Consider the following 18,246-nt stretch of genomic DNA (forward strand, 5'->3'; position numbering starts at 1 on the left):
GCGGCTCTGCCTCCTGCGCCCCGCGGCGCACTCCGGGGCGCCCCGCTCCCCGGTGCAGCTCCCGGAGGCTGGCCGAGGCCGACCGGGTTGCACCGAACCGGCCCAGCCCGCTCCGAGCGCCGCTCCGGCCCCTTCCTGCCGCTGGCCCGCCTCCCGCCCCGCCCGCTCCCGGAGCCGCCCGGGAATCCCGGGCCCTTCGCTCCAGGAGGGCTATGGGAATCCTGGGTAGGCCAGGCCTTCTCCGGGATTGTCCCCAATCCGGAGGGGCCTACGCCCTCCTTGAATCCGCCCACCCCTCGCGGAGACCCAGGCTGGCCGCAGACGGTCCCTTCATTTCCACCCGGCACTCTCTAACTTTCCGAAGTCACTGCGCGGCAGTCAGAAACCCATCTCTCCTGGGAGGAAACCGAGGCCAAGAGAAGCCATGTGATCTGAGATGGAATCTAACCTCGAGTGGCCTAGGTTTTCTCATACGTAAAACAAGAACAGTAAGAACTGAAGCACGAATTCTGCAGCTCTCCGAAAGGACCCTAGTCCAGGGCTTAGGTCAGAGCAGGGGCTAAGAGGATCATCAGTTACACAATGATATTGTTTCTCCAGTGTTCACACGCTCTTATAATCTCATTTGAGCCTGCCTCACACATAGCACATAGAGAAACGAGGAAACGGAGACCCAGAGAGGCTGAGTGACTTGCCTGAAGTCACACGGCTTGCCAGAGGTTTCTGAGAGAGGGGCTTTGCAGCCCAGGTCTCCTGAGTTCCACATCCTGTTTTTTATTTCCCGATGTCAGTTGCAATCTCAGCAATTCCTCTAACGAGAGCTGTGTTTTAATCTTTTATCCAGAAGGCAGCTGTAGGTCAAGAATTTATTGTCCCTTCCTGTCAGAAGGCCTAGCTATCAGTCCCTAGCAGGGCAGATATTGCTAGTTATATCGTATGATCAGATAAAGTCTCTGATGGTAGCTCCTTCTTCTTTAAATTTTTTTTTTTAATTTTTGGCTGCGCTGGGGCTTCTTTGCTTTACCTGGCCTTCTCTAGTTGTGGCGAGTAGGGGCTACTCTTTGTTTCGTTGCAGTTCACAGGCTTCTCATTGCAGTGGTTTCTCTTGTTGCAGAGCACAGGCTCCAGGCACCTGGGCTTCAGTAGTTGCAGAACTTGGGCTTGGAAGTTGCTGCTTGCGGGCTCTGGAGCGAGGGTTCAGTAGTTGTGGAGCATGGGCTTAGTTGCTCTGCAGCATGTGGAATCTTCCCAGACCAGGGATTGAACCCATGTCCCCCTGCTTTGGCAGGCAGATTCTTATCCTCCATGCCACCAGGGAAGTCCACTCCTGCCCTTTTTAAATGTGCAGGAGAGAGGGGTGGGGGAATGGCTTTGAATGGAACACACACTCCCTGCCATCCCTCGGTGCAGAAGAGGCAGGGCTCTCATTTCCTGAGGTTCCACAGTATCCTCCACCCGGTTCTCAGCACTTGAAAAGGGGTCATATCTAACCCTCACAACCTCCTGGGAAACAGGCTGTTAGTGGACAAGAATCATCCATTTTTAAGACGAAGAAACCGAGGGACCTCACTCCTGGTCCAGTGGCTAAGACTCAGCTCCCAGTGCGGGGGCCCCAAGTTCAATCCCTGGTCAGGGAACTGGATCCCACATGCTGCAACTAAGAGTTCACAGGCCACAACTAAAGATCGTGCATGCCTCAATGAAGACGGAACGTACCGCATGCCTCAGCTAAGACCCGGCACAGCCAAATAAGTAAATATTAAAAAAAAACACCAACAAACCTACATGTGCAAGGGCTTGGAGGGCTGTAAAGGGTGGTGTTTGGAGCTGCATTTCAGCTTGAACAGAGCAGAACCACCTGTAAGGTGGGGAATGAGAATGGAAGTGTCAGTGGGACCGTGCTTGGCCACACTGAGTTTGGACCTTATCTATTTCCCCGAATAAATTAAAGAACAAACTAATGAACAAAGAATTGCTGGGAGTTCTATACTCTCTATACTCTGTTCCTAAAGGATCAAGTGGTTCCAATGTTTGTGTCCAAACAGGCACCCCCTGGAGAGCATCACCCCGTGGCCCTGGGCCTGGCTGGGGGAGGCCTTATTTAGCCTGGCATGGCTCCGCTGAGCTTTCCTTGGGAATATCTATGTAGGGCAAGAAGGCAGCCCAGCTGCCACTGTCCATCTGCCTTCCTTGGTGTCCAGCCCCTTTTCCCTGGCCCCAGACCCTGTGTTTAGTCATCATCATGCTCTTTCTGTTACGTGATGAGAGTCCATGAATGTTGCCCATCCCAACACCCTGGTGGACCCCTCGGATTCTCAGGGTGGTCCCCCTTCGGATTTGACTTGATCCACCCACCCCTTCACTCTCCAGAAGGCCGGCTGAGCTCCTCCAGACTTCTTCCGCGAGCTCCAGCAAAGGGCCAGCTGTCCCTGCATTTACTTAGGGAAACCTCCCTGGTCCCCTTCCCCCCAAAACAGTGAATCCCCAAACCTCCTTTCCTGGACAAGGTAAACTTGAGAGAAGAATCGACTTTCAGTGTTTCTTTCTCTTCCAAGTGCAAACCCCACTTCCTGGACCCTCTATTCATTTTTCCCTTCAGACGGGTCCCTGGAGGACCGTCTGCTCCAACTTCCCCTCAATCAGGATGAATAAGAATCCCCAGCGTGACTATAGAGCTTTATGATTTACAAAGCTCCCCGGCAAAAAGGGGAATAACCATAGTTGCTACCTCACAGGATGAGTATTGGGTGAGATCAGATGATTAAAATGCTTAGCACACGTGCGGCACGTCACAGAGGTTCAGTACCTGTGGCTGTCAATTTCCCCTCCTCCTGTCCCGTCCCCCTCTGGTCTCTGATTCAAAGACAAAACACTCCACTTGCAAAGCACTGACTTTAAGTAGTTGGCACAAGCCCAGTGACTTAAACCCAGGCTCCCGTTTACCACGGTTTCTCTGGGAGGGAGGTTATGACTGTCTCCTTCTCACACACAAGGAAACTGAAGCTCACAGTGGCATTGCCACCTGCCCGCGTGTATGCACAGCTTGTAGAGACAGGACTTGGATCTTGGGTTTTGAACGTCAAGGCTTGTGCTCTTCCATGCTACTATGCTGCCTCTCTTTCCTCTACCCTGATCTTCCTCACCCATCTTGGAGCAAGTGTGCTTCTTGGGGGCGGGGTGGAGGGGCTCACTGGGAGTGGCAGAGCAGGGCTGGTTCTCCTCACAAGAATCTAGGACATCAAGGCCTGCCACCTGCTCAGAGGCTTAAATTTCTCTGCAAGGGCCCTTGGCTAAATTAGGTAATGGGCTAGGACTCTGGGAGGGGGTGGCTCGCTGACCCCAGGATCTGATTGGCCAGGGCATTGGTCCTGGGGAGCTGGGAGGTGGGAGGAGAGGGTGCCCCTACAAATCCGAGGGGCTAAAGCGGGCCAGGGCATCTTTGGGTGGTGGAGTACGGGAGAAGGTGACCTGCAGTGGAGGAGTCCAGGTTGACCCGCAAAATGGTAAGGACCAGAAGGGACTTCCTCTCTGCCCTCACTGGAGCTCTTCTGGGCATCTTTCAGATCTGGGTGCTTGGTGAGGCAGTCACTTGGATGTTTGAAGATGGAATCTGAAGGCTCCTGGAACCCTGGTGTCTGGGAGGAAGGCTGGAAGAGGGCCTTGGACTTGCCTTGGAAGGGGAGGGCTAGTGAGGACGTTCCAGGGGTCCATCCTCCAGGCTTGCTGGTTCCCTGAGATCTTCTGAGGCTCCTAGCGCTGTGGATCAGAGGATTGTGAGTGGGCCTTAGCTTGTCTCCCTCGTGGTGGAGAGGGGGTTGTTATCCAGCAAGGCAGTGAGTGGTGGTGGGGGGATGGGCTGGAAGCCTTGCTACAGCCCCCCTCTGGAAGACAGGAGGCCTGCTCTGGAGCAGGACCCCCAGAGCTCCAAGGGGCCAAAGATGACAGAGCAGGGTTAGAGAGATGTCAGCCTCCCTGAGAGGGGCTGGGATTTGAGGCTGTGCTTCTCCTCCTAGAGCCCTCCCCACATCTCTTCAAGGAGTAACTAGACCCGGAGGGCAGCTGCTGTTGCCCATGCCTGACTAAAAATAGTCTGCCCTTCTGGCTCAGGACTGGGGAGGGGGAAGGGAGGAGGGAGACAGGGAGGACAGGCGGCTGCCAGCCAGCTAAAGGACTCCTAGGATGCTTCGGCACTCCCTCGTGGCCAGCCTCAGTCCAGAGCCCCGGCTGGGTTGACTGGGCTTGGATGTGACCAGAACTCTCCAGAGCCATCTGTTGCCCCCACAAGGCCCACATCCCACTCTGCCCAGCACCGAGTGGTGTTTACTCTGATGACTGAGTCATTGGAAGGAAGCTTACACACTCTGTCTCTGCAAGTTCTCGGAGGGAGGGAATACGCCTGATTCCTTGGTGGGACCAGTGCCTGGTCTATGGCCCGATCCTTGGTCAGTACTCAATAACTTTCCGTCACGTTATTTTTTGTGTCACCACAAACATTTATTGAGCACCTGTTAAAGTACCAGGCTTCCCTGGTGGCTCAGAGGTTAAAGTGTCTGCCTGCAATGCGGGAGACCCGGGTTCTATCCCTGGGTCGGGAAGATCCCCTGGAGAAGGAAATGGCAATCCACTCCAGTGTTCTTGCCTGGAGAATCTCATGGTGAGAGGAGCCTGGTAGGCTATGGTCCATGGGGTCGCAAAGAGTCGGACACGCCTGAGTGACTTCACTATTGAAGTACCAGGCATGATGAGCAGGTAGGGGAAACTGGAAAACCATGCTGGAATCGTGCTGGCACTTTACAAAGCCTTCTCACTCGGCTGATTCCAGCTGATCCCCGAAAAGCTGCTGAGAAGAGATGAGGGGATGAGGTACATTTAATGAATCGCGGAAGGTCATGGGGTGGGGTCCCTGACTTGATCTCTGATTGACAAGCGAGACATAATCCCTAGCTCTTCAAAAGTGGGGCTAGGTGCTGTGGGGTCAAGCCCAGAGTGGGGCAACTGGGAGCTGTTGCTATGCAGTGGCTTAGGGGGCACGTATAGAAATGGGGGTGCAGGAGAACGGGGTGAAGGCAGGACTGTACTCCAGGCTGCCCCTTCGGCTCTTTGATGGCCCGTGTCTTCTGCAGACGGACCAGCAGGCTGAGGCCCGGTCCTACCTCAGCGAGGAGATGATCGCTGGTGAGTGGGGGTGGGCGGGCTGGCTGCTGGGAGGCGGGGTGCCGGGGAACCTGGGGTGTCTGGGCAGGCGGGGAGAGAGTGTGTGGATGTGAGGCTGACAGTCTCGCCAGGCTCACCTCGGCCCTTTGCCCTCCTCGCCCTGGCAGAGTTCAAGGCCGCCTTCGACATGTTCGACGCGGACGGCGGCGGGGACATCAGCGTCAAGGAGCTGGGCACCGTGATGAGGATGCTGGGCCAGACACCCACCAAAGAGGAGCTGGACGCCATCATCGAGGAGGTGGATGAGGATGGTGAGCGGGCGGCCCTGGGGGGCGGGGAGAGGCTGGCAGCCAGGGCTCGGGCCGCTCACCACCCGCTCCCTCAGGCAGCGGCACCATCGACTTCGAGGAGTTCTTGGTCATGATGGTGCGCCAGATGAAAGAGGACGCCAAGGGCAAGAGCGAGGAGGAGCTGGCTGAGTGTTTCCGCATCTTCGACAGGTGCGTCGGGGGCCCTGGGGGCAGCAGAGCGCGGGGCCGCGGGGCTCGGAGGTTCCGGGGGCGCGGATGCGGGCGCAGGCGGGGCGGCGGGCGTGGCGCGGGCGGCTCGCCCTGCGGGCCCTGAGCGCCCCCCGCCCCGGCCCCGCACGCCCGCAGGAACGCGGACGGCTACATCGACGCCGAGGAGCTGGCGGAGATTTTCCGGGCCTCCGGGGAGCACGTGACAGACGAGGAGCTCGAGTCCCTGATGAAGGACGGGGACAAGAACAACGACGGCCGCATCGACTTCGACGGTGAGGCTCTGGGGCGCGCGCGGCCGGGCCCGCGGGGATGGAGCCGCCGGGGCCTCGCCCCCTGGCGCGCGTCTCGGCCTGGAGGGCGGGGCGGGGCGGGCCCGGCTCCTCCCCGCCTCCCGCGCGCCGGGTTCGGAGCGGGGCCGGCCTCGTCCGCCGCGGGGAGACCGGTGAGCGCCCCTCCGTCTCCTTTCCCGCAGAGTTCCTGAAGATGATGGAGGGCGTGCAGTAAGAAGTCGGCCCTTGCAGCCCCCGACACCGCGCGGCCCTCGGGCGTGGGCGGCGCCGCCCCCCGAGCCGCTCGCGTTTCCCCGCCCCGGGAGGGAGGCGCGGCCCCTTCTGGGGATGTGTCTGGAGGGAATAAAAGGAAACATTGCAAAGCGCGTGGCCTGAGTACAGGGGAGGACCGGGACGGGTCGAGTGTCCGGGGCCGCCTGGTTGGGTCAGCGTCCAGGGCGCCGCAAGGCTGGAGCCGCCCGAGCGTCCTCGGGTCCGAGCGCAGCGGGACCCGGGAACCCGAGGTGGCGTTCCGTGCCCTCGGAAGTTTCGCGACTGAGCGTGCGTGACAGCTTAGCCGAGCGGCTGTGTGGCCTTCCAGGGTTCCCTCTGCTTCTAGAATCGAATCCAGATTCCATCCCCTCCTCACAGTTGGCCCTCCCCTCGATAGGCTTCGTTCTCTCTCTCTTGCTCTGGAGGTGGGGTGCACTTTTAAGCCCTCGGGCCTTTGCACACGTTGTTCTGTCTCCTTGGACTGCCCTTCTTCCTCTTATTAAAGCCTTGGCAAATCCTTCAACTCAGCTCAGATGCCATCTCCAAGATACCACGATCCAGCTCAGATACCATCACGTCCTTCCTTGATCCCTGCGCTGACTGGCTGCACTCTGGCGCCCAGAGCTCTTTTGGAAACAACTCAATGATAGTGAGAGTCGGGTCGAAGCTAACTAGGTGCAGTGGTAGTTTGGCTTTGGTCAGGCTAAGTCTGAATCCTCATTTCTGGTGACAAACCGCTCTCTGCTCCCTATCCTAATCTGTAAAATGGGGACAGTGACAGTACTTATTTTTGGGCTTCCCTGGTGGCTCAGCTGGTAAAGAATTCGCCTGCAATGTGGGGGATCTGGCTTTGATCCCTGGGATGGGAAGATCTCCTGGAGAAGGCTACCCACTCCAATATTCTGGCCTGGAGAATTCTATGGGTTGTACAGTCCATGGGGTCCCAAAGAGTCGGACAGGACTGAGTGACTTTCACTTTCGCAGGGTTGGAAGGACTAGTTAATGTGTACCAAGTGCTTAGAACAGAGACTGGCACAGAGTCAGCATATAGCAGACCCTTTTTGTAATGTCATTGTCACCTTGAAACATTGAACTCTTATTCATCGCGCTAGCTCTCTCTCTCCAACTCCGTGTTTTCTTTTCGCCTTTCTGTCTCATTCATGTTTCCTGGACGGTATTTCCAGCCAGGAGCAGTGCTGGAGGTTAGTAATCATCCCTATGAGTGCCTACTGTGTGCTGCTCATTGTCTCATTTATCCACACAACCCCAGGGACAGATGCCCTTATTTCCATTTTACAGTTGAGGAAACTAAGCCCGAGTAGAATGACGTACCCAGACATATCAGTTCAGTTGCTCAGTCGTGCCCAACTCTTTGCGACCCCATGGACTGCAGCACGCCAGGCTTCCATGTTCATCACCACCTCCTGGAGCTTGCTCATGTCCATTGAGTCAGTGATGCCATCCAACCGTCTTACCCAGACATATAGATGATAACTAAGATCAGAGGTCCCCAATCCCCAGTACCGGTATGGTACCAGTCCATGGCCTATTAGGAACTGGGCCACACAGCAGGAGGTGAGAGGTGAGTTAGCGAGTGAGGATTGAAGCTTCATCTGTATTCATAGCCATTCCCCATCGCTCACATTACCACCTGAGTTTCATGTCCGGTAAGATCAGTACTAGATTCTCAAAGGAGTGCAAACCCTACTGTGAACTGCGCATGTGAGGGATCTAGATTGCACAAGAATCTAATGCCTATGATCTGATTCTGCATTATGGTGAGTTATATAATTATATATCACAGTGTAATAATAATAGAAATGTAGTGTGCTTGACGGAGAAGGCAATGGCAAGCCACTCCAGTACTCTTGCCTAGAAAATCCCATGGATGGAGGAGCCTGGTAGGCTGCAGTCCGTGGGGTCGCTAAGGGTCGGACACGACTGAGCGACTTCACTTTCACACATTGGAGAAGGAAATGGCAACCCACTCCAGTGTTCTTGCCTGGAGAATCCCAGGGATGGGGGACCCTGGTGGGTTTCTGTCTATGGGGTCACACAGAGTCGGACACGACTGAAGTGACGCAGCAGCAGCGGCAGTGTGCTTGAATCATCCTGAAATGATCCCCCCCACCACTCTGGTCGGTGGAAAATTGTCTTCCATGAAATTGGTCCCTGGTACCCGAAAGGCTGGGGACCACTGACTTAGACACATGGCTGTGGGGTGGAAACAGGAGTAAGACTGCCTGTTGGCAGTTCTTCCTGGGTGCCCTGAGTGCGTCAAATTGGCTCTGCCTTAAACTGATAGATCTCCCTCCTCCATCTTGTCCTGTGGTGCGTTTCTCAGGGGTGAGACCCAAGTCAGAAATTCTGGAGCTCATTTCCTACCTTTAATTTACTTACTGGGCCCTGCCACTTTGTCTCCCTACCACTTCATCCGTCCTCTCCAAGCCCATTGGGCGTCATAACTCAGGTCACCACCATTGCTTACCAGGCTATTGATAACAGTAGCGAACTTCCTTCCAGCCATTCACTCCATAGACAGATGGTGGCCAAAAGGACCTTTCCAAAACCGAATCTGATCACGTCACTGCCGTGCTCAAGGCTTCATGAACTGCCTGTTACCTCCTGCACGGCCCAGTTTCCTTCTCCAGAGAGCCTTCTTTGACCCTCCTCGTCTCCGTTAGCTGCCTCACTCACCTCTGAGTTCTCATAGCAACATGTGAGCCTAGCACTCAGTTTTTGCTTTTTGCCACACCACGTGGCTTGTCTCAGTTCCCTGACTGGGGACTGAACCCAAGCCACGTCAGTGGAGGCCTGGAATCCTAACCACTAGACTGTCAGGGATCTCCCACATCCAGCTTTTATTTAGTGCTTTGTATGTGTCAGGCACTATTCTGAGGCACTGTTCTATCTTGTGAGGTAGCTACTAATATTTCCATTTTACAGAGCGGTTCGCTCAAAGATCCCAAGTGTGTGCAAATAATATGGGAGTGGATCAGGAATTCTAACACAGTTGTACTTTAACCACCACTTATTCCTGCTGTTGACATGCCTTCACTTGTGTATGCGTTCGGTCGCTCAGTCGTGTTTGACTCTTTGTGACCCCATGGACTGTAGCCCGCCAGGTTCCTCTGTCCATGTGATTTCCCAGGCAAGAATACTGGAGTGAGTTGCCGTTTCCTTCTTCAGGGGATCTTCCCAATCCAGAGATTGGCAGGCGGAGGCTTTAACCACTGAGCCACCTGGGAAGCCCCATTCATATGTCTATCTGTTCCCACCACGACCGCCTTCTCATACTTACTGAGCGAGTGTCAGAAACTGAAATCAAACTGACTTACACCAAAAAGAGATCTGTTGACTCATGGCACTGGGATGCCAAGGCGTGAAGTGGAGGCCTGAGTTTCAATGTCATCTCTTAGCTATTTGTCTCTGCTTGGCATTCTTTCATTTGCAGCTGTCTCCACCAGCAGCCCAGACTGACTCCCTCCTCTTTTAGCAGCCCTAGTAGTATTCAAGAAAGCACTTTTACTTTCTTGGAGGGATTAGTTTTGAATGACAATGTCGAGTTGGGTCTCTGTGACTGACACTTGTAGGCCACGTGACCATCTGGGGGGAACGAGACACCATGATCTAGGAAAGCACATAGTTCAGTTCAGTTCAGTTCAGTCGCTCAGGCATGTCCGACTTTGCGGCCCCATGAATCGCAGCACGCCAGGCCTCCCTGTCCATCACCAACTCCCGGAGTTCACTCAACCTCATGTTCATCGAATTGGTGATGCCATCCAGCCATCTCATTCTCTGTCGTCCCCGTCTCCTCCCGCCCCCAGTCACTCCCAGCATCAGAGTCTTTTCCAGTGATTCAACTCGTCGCATGAGGTGGCCAAAGTATTGGAGTTTCAGCTTTAACATCAGTCCTTCCAATGAACACCCAGGATTGATCTCCTCTAGAATGGACTGGTTGGATCTCCTTGCAGTCCAAGGGACTCTCAAGAGTCTTCTGCAGCACCACAGTTCAAAACCATCAATTCTTCAGCGATCAGCTTTCTTCACAGTCCAACTCTCACATCCATACATGACCACGGGAAAAGCCATAGCCTTGACTAGACGGACCTTGGTTGGCAAAGTAATGTCTCTGCTTTTTAATATGCTATCTAGGTTGGTCATAACTTTCCTTCCAAGGAGTAAGCTTAATTTCCTGGCTGCAATCATCATCTGCAGTGATTTTGGAGCCCAAAAAATTAAAGTCTGACAATGCTTCCACTGTTTCCCCATCTATTTTCTATGTAGTGATGGGACCAGATGCCATGATCTTTGTTTTCTACTCTCCTCTTTCACTTTCATCAAGAGGCTTTTTAGTTCCTCTTCACTTTCTGCCATAAGGGTGGTGTCATCTGCATATCTGAGGTTATTGATATTTCTCCCAGCAATCTTGATTCCAGCTTGTGCTTCTTACGAAATCAGATTGATTATATTCTTTGCAGCCAAAGATGGAGAAGCTCTATACAGATAGCAAAAACAAGACCAGGAGCTGACTGTGGCTCAGATCATGAACTCCTTATTGCCAAATTCAGACTGAAATTGAAGAAAGTAGGGAAAACCACTAGACCATTCAGATATGACCTAAATCAAATCCCTTATGATTATACTGTGGAAGTGAGAAATAGATTTAAGGGACTAGATCCGATAGATAGAGTGCCTGATGAACTCTGGATGGAGGTTCGTGACATTGTACAGGAGACAGGGACCAAGACCATCCTCATGGAAAAGAAATGCAAAAAAGCAAAATGGCTGTCTGAGGAGGCCTTACAATTAGCAGTGAAAAGAAGAGAAGCGAAAAGCAAACGAGAAAAGGAAAGGTATAAGCATCTGAATGCAGAGTTCCAAAGACTAGCAAGGAAAGATAAGAAAGCCTTCCTCAGCGATCAATGCAAAGAAATAGAGGAAAACAATAGAATAGGAAAAACAAGAGATCTCTTCAAGAAAATTAGGGATATCAAGGGAACATTTTATGCAGAGATAGGCTCGATAAAGGACAGAAATGGTATGGACCTAACAGAAGCAGAAGATATTAAGAAGAGGTGGCAAGAATACACAGAAGAACTGTACAAAAAAGATCTTCACGACCAAGATAATCACGATGGCGTGATCACTCACCTGGAGCCAGACATCTTGGAATGTGAAGTCAAGTGGGCCTTAGAGAGCATCACTACAAACAAAGCTAGTGGAGGTGATGGAATTCCAATTGAGCTATTTCAAATCCTGAAAGATGATGCTGTGAAAGTGCTGCACTCAATATGCCAGCAAATTTGGAAAACTCAGCAGTGGCCACAGGACTGGAAAAGATCAGTCTTCATTCCAATCCCAAAGAAAGGGAATGCCAAAGAATGCTCAAACTACCACACAATTGCACTCATCTCACACGCTAGTAAAGTCATGCTCAAAATTCTCCAAGCCAGGCTTCAGCAATATGTGAACCGTGAACTTCCAGATGTTCAAGCAGGTTTTAGAAAAGGCAGAGGCACCAGAGATCAAATTGCCAACATCCACTGGATCATGGGGAAAGCAAGAGAGTTCCAGAAAAACATCTATTTCTGCTTCATTGACTATGCCAAAGGTTTTGACTGTGTGGATCACAATAAACTGTGGAACATTCTGAAAGAGATGGGAATACCAGACCACCTGACCTGCCTCTTAAGAAACCTATATGCAGGTCAGGAAGCAACAGTTAGAACTGTACATGGAACAACAGACTGGTTCCAAATAGGAAAAGGAGTATGTCAAGGTTGTATATTGTCACCCTGCTTATTTAACTTATATGCAGAGTACATCATGAGGAAAGCACATAAAGAGGCTTCCAAAGCCAGGCAAAGACTCATCTACCTTGGCCAGCACTTAAGAACCAATTTAGTGTCAGATTCTGAGCTCTGCTCTTCCGAGGCACCTCCCGGCCTGGTGATTTTTTTTTTTTTTTTCTGGCTGCACTGGGTCTTGGTTGCAGCAAGCGGGGCTACTCTTGGTTGCAATGCTTGGGGTTCTTACTGCAGTGGCTTCTCTTTTTGCAGGGCATGGCGTCTAGGGCACACGTGGGCTCAGGGGTTGTGGCTGGTGGACTCTAGAGTGTAGGCTCAGTAGTTGTGGCACATGAGCTCAGTTGCCTCGTAGCATATGGGATCTTCCTGGACCAGGGGTTGAACCTATGTCCCCTGCATTGGCAGGCAGATTCTGAACCACTGGACCACCAGGGAAGCCTGGTCTGGTGAGTTTCAGTTTGAGAGCGTCAGAATCATCTGGACAGGTTACTGGGGCCAAGAACTTGAATTTCTAGCCAGATCCAGGTGACAAGTGGAAGGACCACACCTTGAGAAGACTGCTCTGTACCTTTAACTAGACAACAGCAATGATACCACCTGGGAGCTGATTGGAACTGCAGAGCCTCAGGACCCACCCAGACCCAGACTGACTGAATCAAAATTTGTATTTGAATAAAATCCCAGGCAGGTTTATATGCACAGCAGATTGAGCAACGTGAGTCTAAGCTCCAACGAGAGAGGCGACAGCACAATTTGAGATGAAGAAACTGATCAGAGGACATCCAAGTTCCAACCACAGTTCTTTCCACACGTGACAGCTTGGTTGGGGCACAGGGATGTGGGCTAGTTGGATTAAGAGGAAAAGGTGAGTGAGAACCTTCCTGATGGTCTCCCTGCTATCTCCTCCTCCTACCCTACCCCAGGCCTGCACAAGCAGCTGCAGACACAGTTGACCAGGCTGGGTGAGCAGGGCAACGCTTGGGCCTTGTTGGAGTGCACCTGAGCTTCTCACAGAGATCTCCCTGCAGGACCTGGGCAGGGCCCAGCACCTCAGCCTGCTGGGACCCAGCTGGTCAACACACTGGTTTCCAGGGGCCCAAAGTTCTGTGGTGGGTCAGTGGAAAGATGGCCCAAGGGGCGGGGGCTCTGGACCAGTGAAGCAAACAGAGGAGATGCTGGGAGATGGAGCAGGTGAACATGCCCCAACGGAGATGGAACCATCAACGGAGGACCAGGGGCAGGGGGTGACTTGTGACCTTCATCCAGAAAACTTCCCCTGGCTGTCTCCCCAGACCCTGGGCCGGCTGTAGGGTCACCGGAATGTCCTCTTGCTCCTTCTTCAGGGTCAAAAAATTCTGTCATAAAGTGGGTAGCTGGTCCTCCTCCCAACCCCCTCCAACACACACATACACACGGTATCGCTCCGTGTCAGTCTTAAGATCTGGTTCAGCTTCATCTGCAACACGACTGGGACAGCACCTATATTCCTGGTCTGTGTCGCCACTCCACAGGATCAGCATTTGGCTTTTCTTTAAATTAGTATTTATTTATTGCCACGCTGATGTGGCTTCTGGGATCTCAGTTCCCAGGGGTTGAACCCGGGCTGCAGCAGTGAAAGCGTTGACTCCTCACCACTAGACCACCAGGGAACTCCCAGGAACTAGCATTTTGTGACACCCGTTTTACAGATGAGTAAACAGATGTAGAATCATCAAATAACTCAGGTTCCAAGGGAGGGAATCCTGTCACTTCCTGGCTCAGCCCTAAAGCCTATCAGCTGTTTCTACTCCCTGGGCTGTGAAGCAGAGAACCCAAATCCTAAACCTGATCTCTGCCAACCCTGGGCACTTCCAACCCTTGGGTAATGACAAAACAGCAACTTGCTATAAAAACCCCCAAATTTATTTATTTAATATATTCATCACAAGGGTTTAACCACACTTAATTTAAAAAACAGAAACAAAACAAAAATGACACCACAGATAAGACAGAGTCCTGTACAGAAATTGAGGTATGGACAGACCGCCTAAGGAAAAAAAAGAAAAGACACAAGAAGAGCTGGACGTCCCAGGTCAGGGGTCTTGGCTGGAGACCTGCTTTGAATAGGTTTCTTGCAGGTACTTCTTAAAGGCTGGAAGAGAACAGGCAGGTCTTGGTGACTGACGGGGGCAGGGGGTAAGGTGGGCAAGAGAGCAGCAAGAATACATACGTGGGAGGCCTTTGGGGAGCTTGGAGGGGTTTCCCAGCACAACAGTCTGACCCTCTGCTGGCCACCCAGACAGGTCTTCTGGATGGGCTCTGCTTCTAGGGGGTAGCTCTGCTCCCAGGGACAGGGGAGGAGACTAGGGGCCCTGAGAGAGCAAGTCATTTGCACAAAGCTTTGCCTTCTACTTAAAATCTCCCCAAGCTCCATTAATGTGGAACGGGTTGGTTTTTCTGATTTTATAGCAAACAGGAGAACCAGATACATCAAGGAAGATGTGGAAGTGGGTTACTGCCTCCCTGCCCCCGCCCGGCCCCCTTACGACTCCCTCCCCCACCCCCCACCCCGCACAAGCCATCAGGACACATTCCCAAGTCACTGGAATCCTCCTGCTGTTTGAAGGAGCTTCTGAAGGTTGGGGCGGGATGGTCCGGTGCCCTCAGGATGAAGGACCCACCTGTGGGATTTTTCCAGAGCTCGGCGGCATGTGTGTTCAAAGGGCTATCAATGTTGGGCTCTGTGGGTGGAGGAAAAGAAGGGTCGGGTGTGGGTAGGAGAGGCGGCCCCAGGGGAGTCCTGCCAGGTCCCCGGGTTCTGGGGGAGGGGTTGGGCTGGGCAGCCACCTCCGAGCAGACTCTGGATGGAGAGCAGGATGGTCCTGACGTCATACAGGGCGGACCACTTGTCTTTCAGGATGTCCAGACAGATGTTGCCCTGGGCGTCCACATTGGGATGGTAGCAGGGCGTGAGGAACTTCACCGTGGGCGCGTTGTAGGGGTAGCCACTGGGGAACTCCAGGGACAGTTTATACCTCAGGTCTTCATATACCTGGAGAAAGAGATTCGTGGGGTAACCCTCCTGCCCCGCGCCTCAGTTCCCAGCCCAAGCCCCGCATAAGGGACTTGCCAGGACCCCTGAGTTCATCAGGACTCAACAGAAGACGAAGCATGAAACTGGTCTGGTGCTTTCTCTCCTATCTGGTGGGGTCCTCAGTGATCCTTTGGTCTAAGGCCCATCAGCCTAAGTGGGCTCAATTGTCTTTGCTGTCTGGTCCTCTGTAAGCATCTCAGATGGAGAGCGCTGCCTTAAACCCAGCCTCTTTCTGTACTCAGGGTGACCAGGGCCACAAGCTCTGGGCACTGCAGCAGACACAGGGGAGTGTCCTGCCGGGCAAAAGACGTGAAGCAGACCTGGCACTTGGAGTTCACCTCCCACCTCTCCCCAGACTCAGCTTAGTCACACTCACCTCCCCCAACCCTGCACTTACTGTGCCAGCGGCTCCATGGATGGTCCCCACCCATTTGAAGAGGTTGTCCGATTCAGGGAAGGCAGAAATTCCTTTATCGCCAGACATCTGGGGAGGAAACACAACACATGCTGGGCTGGAAGAGTTCGCTCCTGGGGGGCCAGTTGGTGAACCCCTTCCTGTTAACCTCACATTTTGATCCAAAATAAAGCAACCGGGACAAACCGATATGCTTTTCTGAGGGGAGTACTGGGATTGTGGAGGTTCACTGCCAGGGTAAGAAAGGAGATGTTGTGTAGGGAAGCAGAAGGCAGCTCTGCACCTTTAATGCTGGCTGCGGGAATTCAGTTCAACATGCTATTTTTTTGGGCTGTTCTTTGGCTTGTGGGATCTTCGTTCCCTGACCAGGGTTGGCACCTGGCCCAAGGCAGTGAAAGCGTTGAGTCCTAACCACTGGACCACCAGGGAGTTCCCCCAACATGCTATTGAGTGCTGGTTATATATGAAGCCCAGAAGCTATTCACAGACTGGGAAGAGGAACAGTATGGTCATTGAAGGATGTGAGTTGAGTATCTAGGGTTAATGCAGAGAACAGAGTCCAGGAAGGAAGCATTCCAAAGTATGACAGGATTGGAAATATTAAGAAGGATGGAGAGATGGGTGTGGATAAACCTGAGGGCTTCCCTGGTGGCTCAGGGGACAAAGAATCTGCCCACAATGCAGGAGACCCAGGTTCAATCCCTGGGTTGGGAAGATCCCCTGGAGAAGGAAATGGCTACCCACTCCAGTATTCTTGCCTGAAGAATTCCCTCAACAGAGGAGACTACCAGGCTACACTTCATGGGGTTGCAAAGAGTCGGACACCACTGAGCTACTAACACTTTCACTTTTTTCAAACCTTAGGGCAGGGAAGTAGGGCCTGGAAGGACAAGGAGAGGGCCTTGTATAAGAGCTGTATTTTAGGTATAATTTCACTGTGGGGGGGGGGGATGGTACTGGGAGTAGAGATTGCGGGAGAAAATGTGTGTAGGTGGGGTGGATTGACTTCTTTCCAGAAGAGAGAAAGGTGGACTCATCTTTTTACCCCCACGACTACCAAAGAGCCTGATGTAGGAAAGGAAGCTGTTGATTAAGTGACTAGGAGGTGGGAGGGTAGACCAGTTGGTTGGGGATCTGGGCACCAGTCACTCACCATGAGAGTCATCAGCTCCTGTTGTAGCCTGCAAAAAGAGTACTTGGGGTCACCTGGAGGGCTGGATGGGCCAGGACTCCAGGTATCTTTTCCCACCCCAGTCTCCCTGGGGCAGCTGTCACGGAGGCTTTCCTCTACCCTGAAGTCGGACTCACCTGGGGGAACGGTCACCTGCATTTCCATAGCAGGGTCCTAGTGAGCCCTCACCCACCCTAATTCGGGGATCTCGAAGGACGGATCTGGTTTACTCTTAACCCCATCAGCTTCTCTGGCGTCTCTCTCCGGATCTCAATTTCTCCCCTTCTTCCTCCCCTACCCCGCTCCCCCGCCGCCCTCCGGCCTAGCCACCGAGGGTCGCCGGAGTATCTTCATCTCGGCTCACTGACAGAGGATCCTAGCAGCGATCCTACCCCTTCCGTCCTCTTTCGGGAGTGTCTCTTAAGAGCAGGAGAGCTTCTGGCGTCTCTCTAACTCCCGTATCTCACCCGTTCCAGGAGGAGGTGGGGGCTCCGGAAGTCTTCCCTCTCGGCCCCAAATGCCCAGGGCGTGACAGGCCCGGCGGGTGTTACCTCCACACCACTCACCTCTTGCCCACGGGGCCCCGGGCAGCACCCCCGCTGGGCTCGGCTCCCTTACGGGCGGCGGCGACGCTGGCGGCGGCTGGGTCGCGGTTCTGGGAAGCCATCCGGGCGGCGATGAGACGGAGATAAGCGGTACGCGGAGCTCACAGTTACAACTGCAGGGCTGCGGGCCCGCCCGCCCGCGTTTGAATTGTAACCCTCCGGCAGCGCTAACCAATCAGTGGCTCGCTTGGGTTTGATCCAGCCAATGGGGCACTCCAGAGTGCTATGTCACCGCGCAACCGCTAGACCCACCTACCAGCATACTACTATTGGGCGACGAAATCGGGCTTCTCACTGGCGATTGGCAGAAGAGGCTGTCATTGATTAACGAACCTGTAATGGATTGGCCGCCTTTGGAAAACGCCAGCCATTAAAGGGCCTAGAAGACATCCACGTGGGATGAATCCCTTTAGGTCAGAGCCCTGCGCTCCCTTACCGAGGGTCTCCAATCTTGCGATGTGTGCTCAGTCCTAACTATGCGACCCCATGGACTGTTGCCTGTCAGGCTCCTCTGTCCATGGAACTTTCCAAGCAATACTGGAGTATGTTTCCATTTCCTACTCCTGGGGATTTTCCCAATCCAGGGATCAAACCAGTGTCTCTTACTGTCTACTGGATTGGCAGGCAGATTCTTTACCAGTATGCCACCTGGGAAGCCACACTCGTCCCTCAAACCGGAAACCCCAGCTCTTTCACCTGTTATTAATGTCCTAGGCACTTTGGTTGGGGCCTTAGGTGTCAGAACATGCAGGCGAGGTAAAAAACTAGAAGCTGATGGTTACAGCGAGAGTCCTTACTGGAAAACAGCTTCGTTGGCTGCCTCTCCAAGTTTGCTGCATTTCCCTGGGCACAAAATTTAGTTTTAACCTATAAAACGGGGGTAGTAAAATCCACCTTACAATTTTCTTCTGATTTGTTATCAGTCTCCATGGTGCCATCCATCACATTCTGCTAT

General features: G+C 53.2%; 2 protein-coding genes across 2 annotated transcripts; one reads left to right on the top strand and one right to left on the bottom strand.

Annotated features, from left to right (window-relative positions):
- The first annotated feature begins 3,396 nt into the window (after window positions 1-3,396).
- Window positions 3,397-6,327, top strand: TNNC2 (troponin C2, fast skeletal type). Its single transcript, XM_055438030.1, has 6 exons — window positions 3,397-3,503; window positions 5,124-5,175; window positions 5,322-5,465; window positions 5,540-5,654; window positions 5,811-5,947; window positions 6,148-6,327. Exons 1-6 carry the CDS (start codon window positions 3,501-3,503, stop codon window positions 6,177-6,179), a joined length of 483 nt encoding a protein of 160 aa, XP_055294005.1. The 5' UTR covers window positions 3,397-3,500; the 3' UTR covers window positions 6,180-6,327.
- Window positions 6,328-13,927: 7,600 nt separating this feature from the next.
- UBE2C (ubiquitin conjugating enzyme E2 C) lies at window positions 13,928-17,501 on the bottom strand. The gene is made up of 6 exons (XM_055438016.2): window positions 17,253-17,501; window positions 16,669-16,696; window positions 15,498-15,584; window positions 14,854-15,058; window positions 14,688-14,747; window positions 13,928-14,158 (listed from the first exon to the last, which is right to left on the bottom strand). The coding sequence occupies exons 1-6, from the start codon at window positions 17,351-17,353 to the stop codon at window positions 14,100-14,102; spliced, it is 540 nt and encodes a 179-aa protein (XP_055293991.1). The 5' UTR covers window positions 17,354-17,501; the 3' UTR covers window positions 13,928-14,099.
- Between the last annotated feature and the right edge of the window lie 745 nt (window positions 17,502-18,246).

Source organism: Moschus berezovskii, chromosome 15, assembly GCF_049115385.1.
Source record: "Moschus berezovskii isolate FMDL1 chromosome 15, NW_MosBer_1.0, whole genome shotgun sequence".
In the NCBI taxonomy this organism is placed as follows: Eukaryota; Metazoa; Chordata; class Mammalia; order Artiodactyla; family Moschidae; genus Moschus; species Moschus berezovskii.

What these genes read in the sequence shown, in the direction of transcription:
- TNNC2 (XM_055438030.1), top strand. An exon ending in CGAGGAGGTGGATGAGGATG is followed by an intron (nt 5,466 to 5,539) that starts GTGAGCGGGCGG and finishes CCGCTCCCTCAG; the next exon opens with GCAGCGGCACCATCGACTTC. An exon ending in TGTTTCCGCATCTTCGACAG is followed by an intron (nt 5,655 to 5,810) that starts GTGCGTCGGGGG and finishes GCACGCCCGCAG; the next exon opens with GAACGCGGACGGCTACATCG.
- UBE2C (XM_055438016.2), bottom strand. Translation starts at nt 17,353, where the DNA reads ATGGCTTCCCAGAACCGCGACCCAGCCGCCGCCAGCGTCGCCGCCGCC. An exon ending in CGGGGCCCCGTGGGCAAGAG is followed by an intron (nt 16,697 to 17,252) that starts GTGAGTGGTGTG and finishes CTCTTTTTGCAG; the next exon opens with GCTACAACAGGAGCTGATGA. An exon ending in GCTCTGGAAAAATCCCACAG is followed by an intron (nt 14,159 to 14,687) that starts GTGGGTCCTTCA and finishes GTTCTCTTCCAG; the next exon opens with CCTTTAAGAAGTACCTGCAA.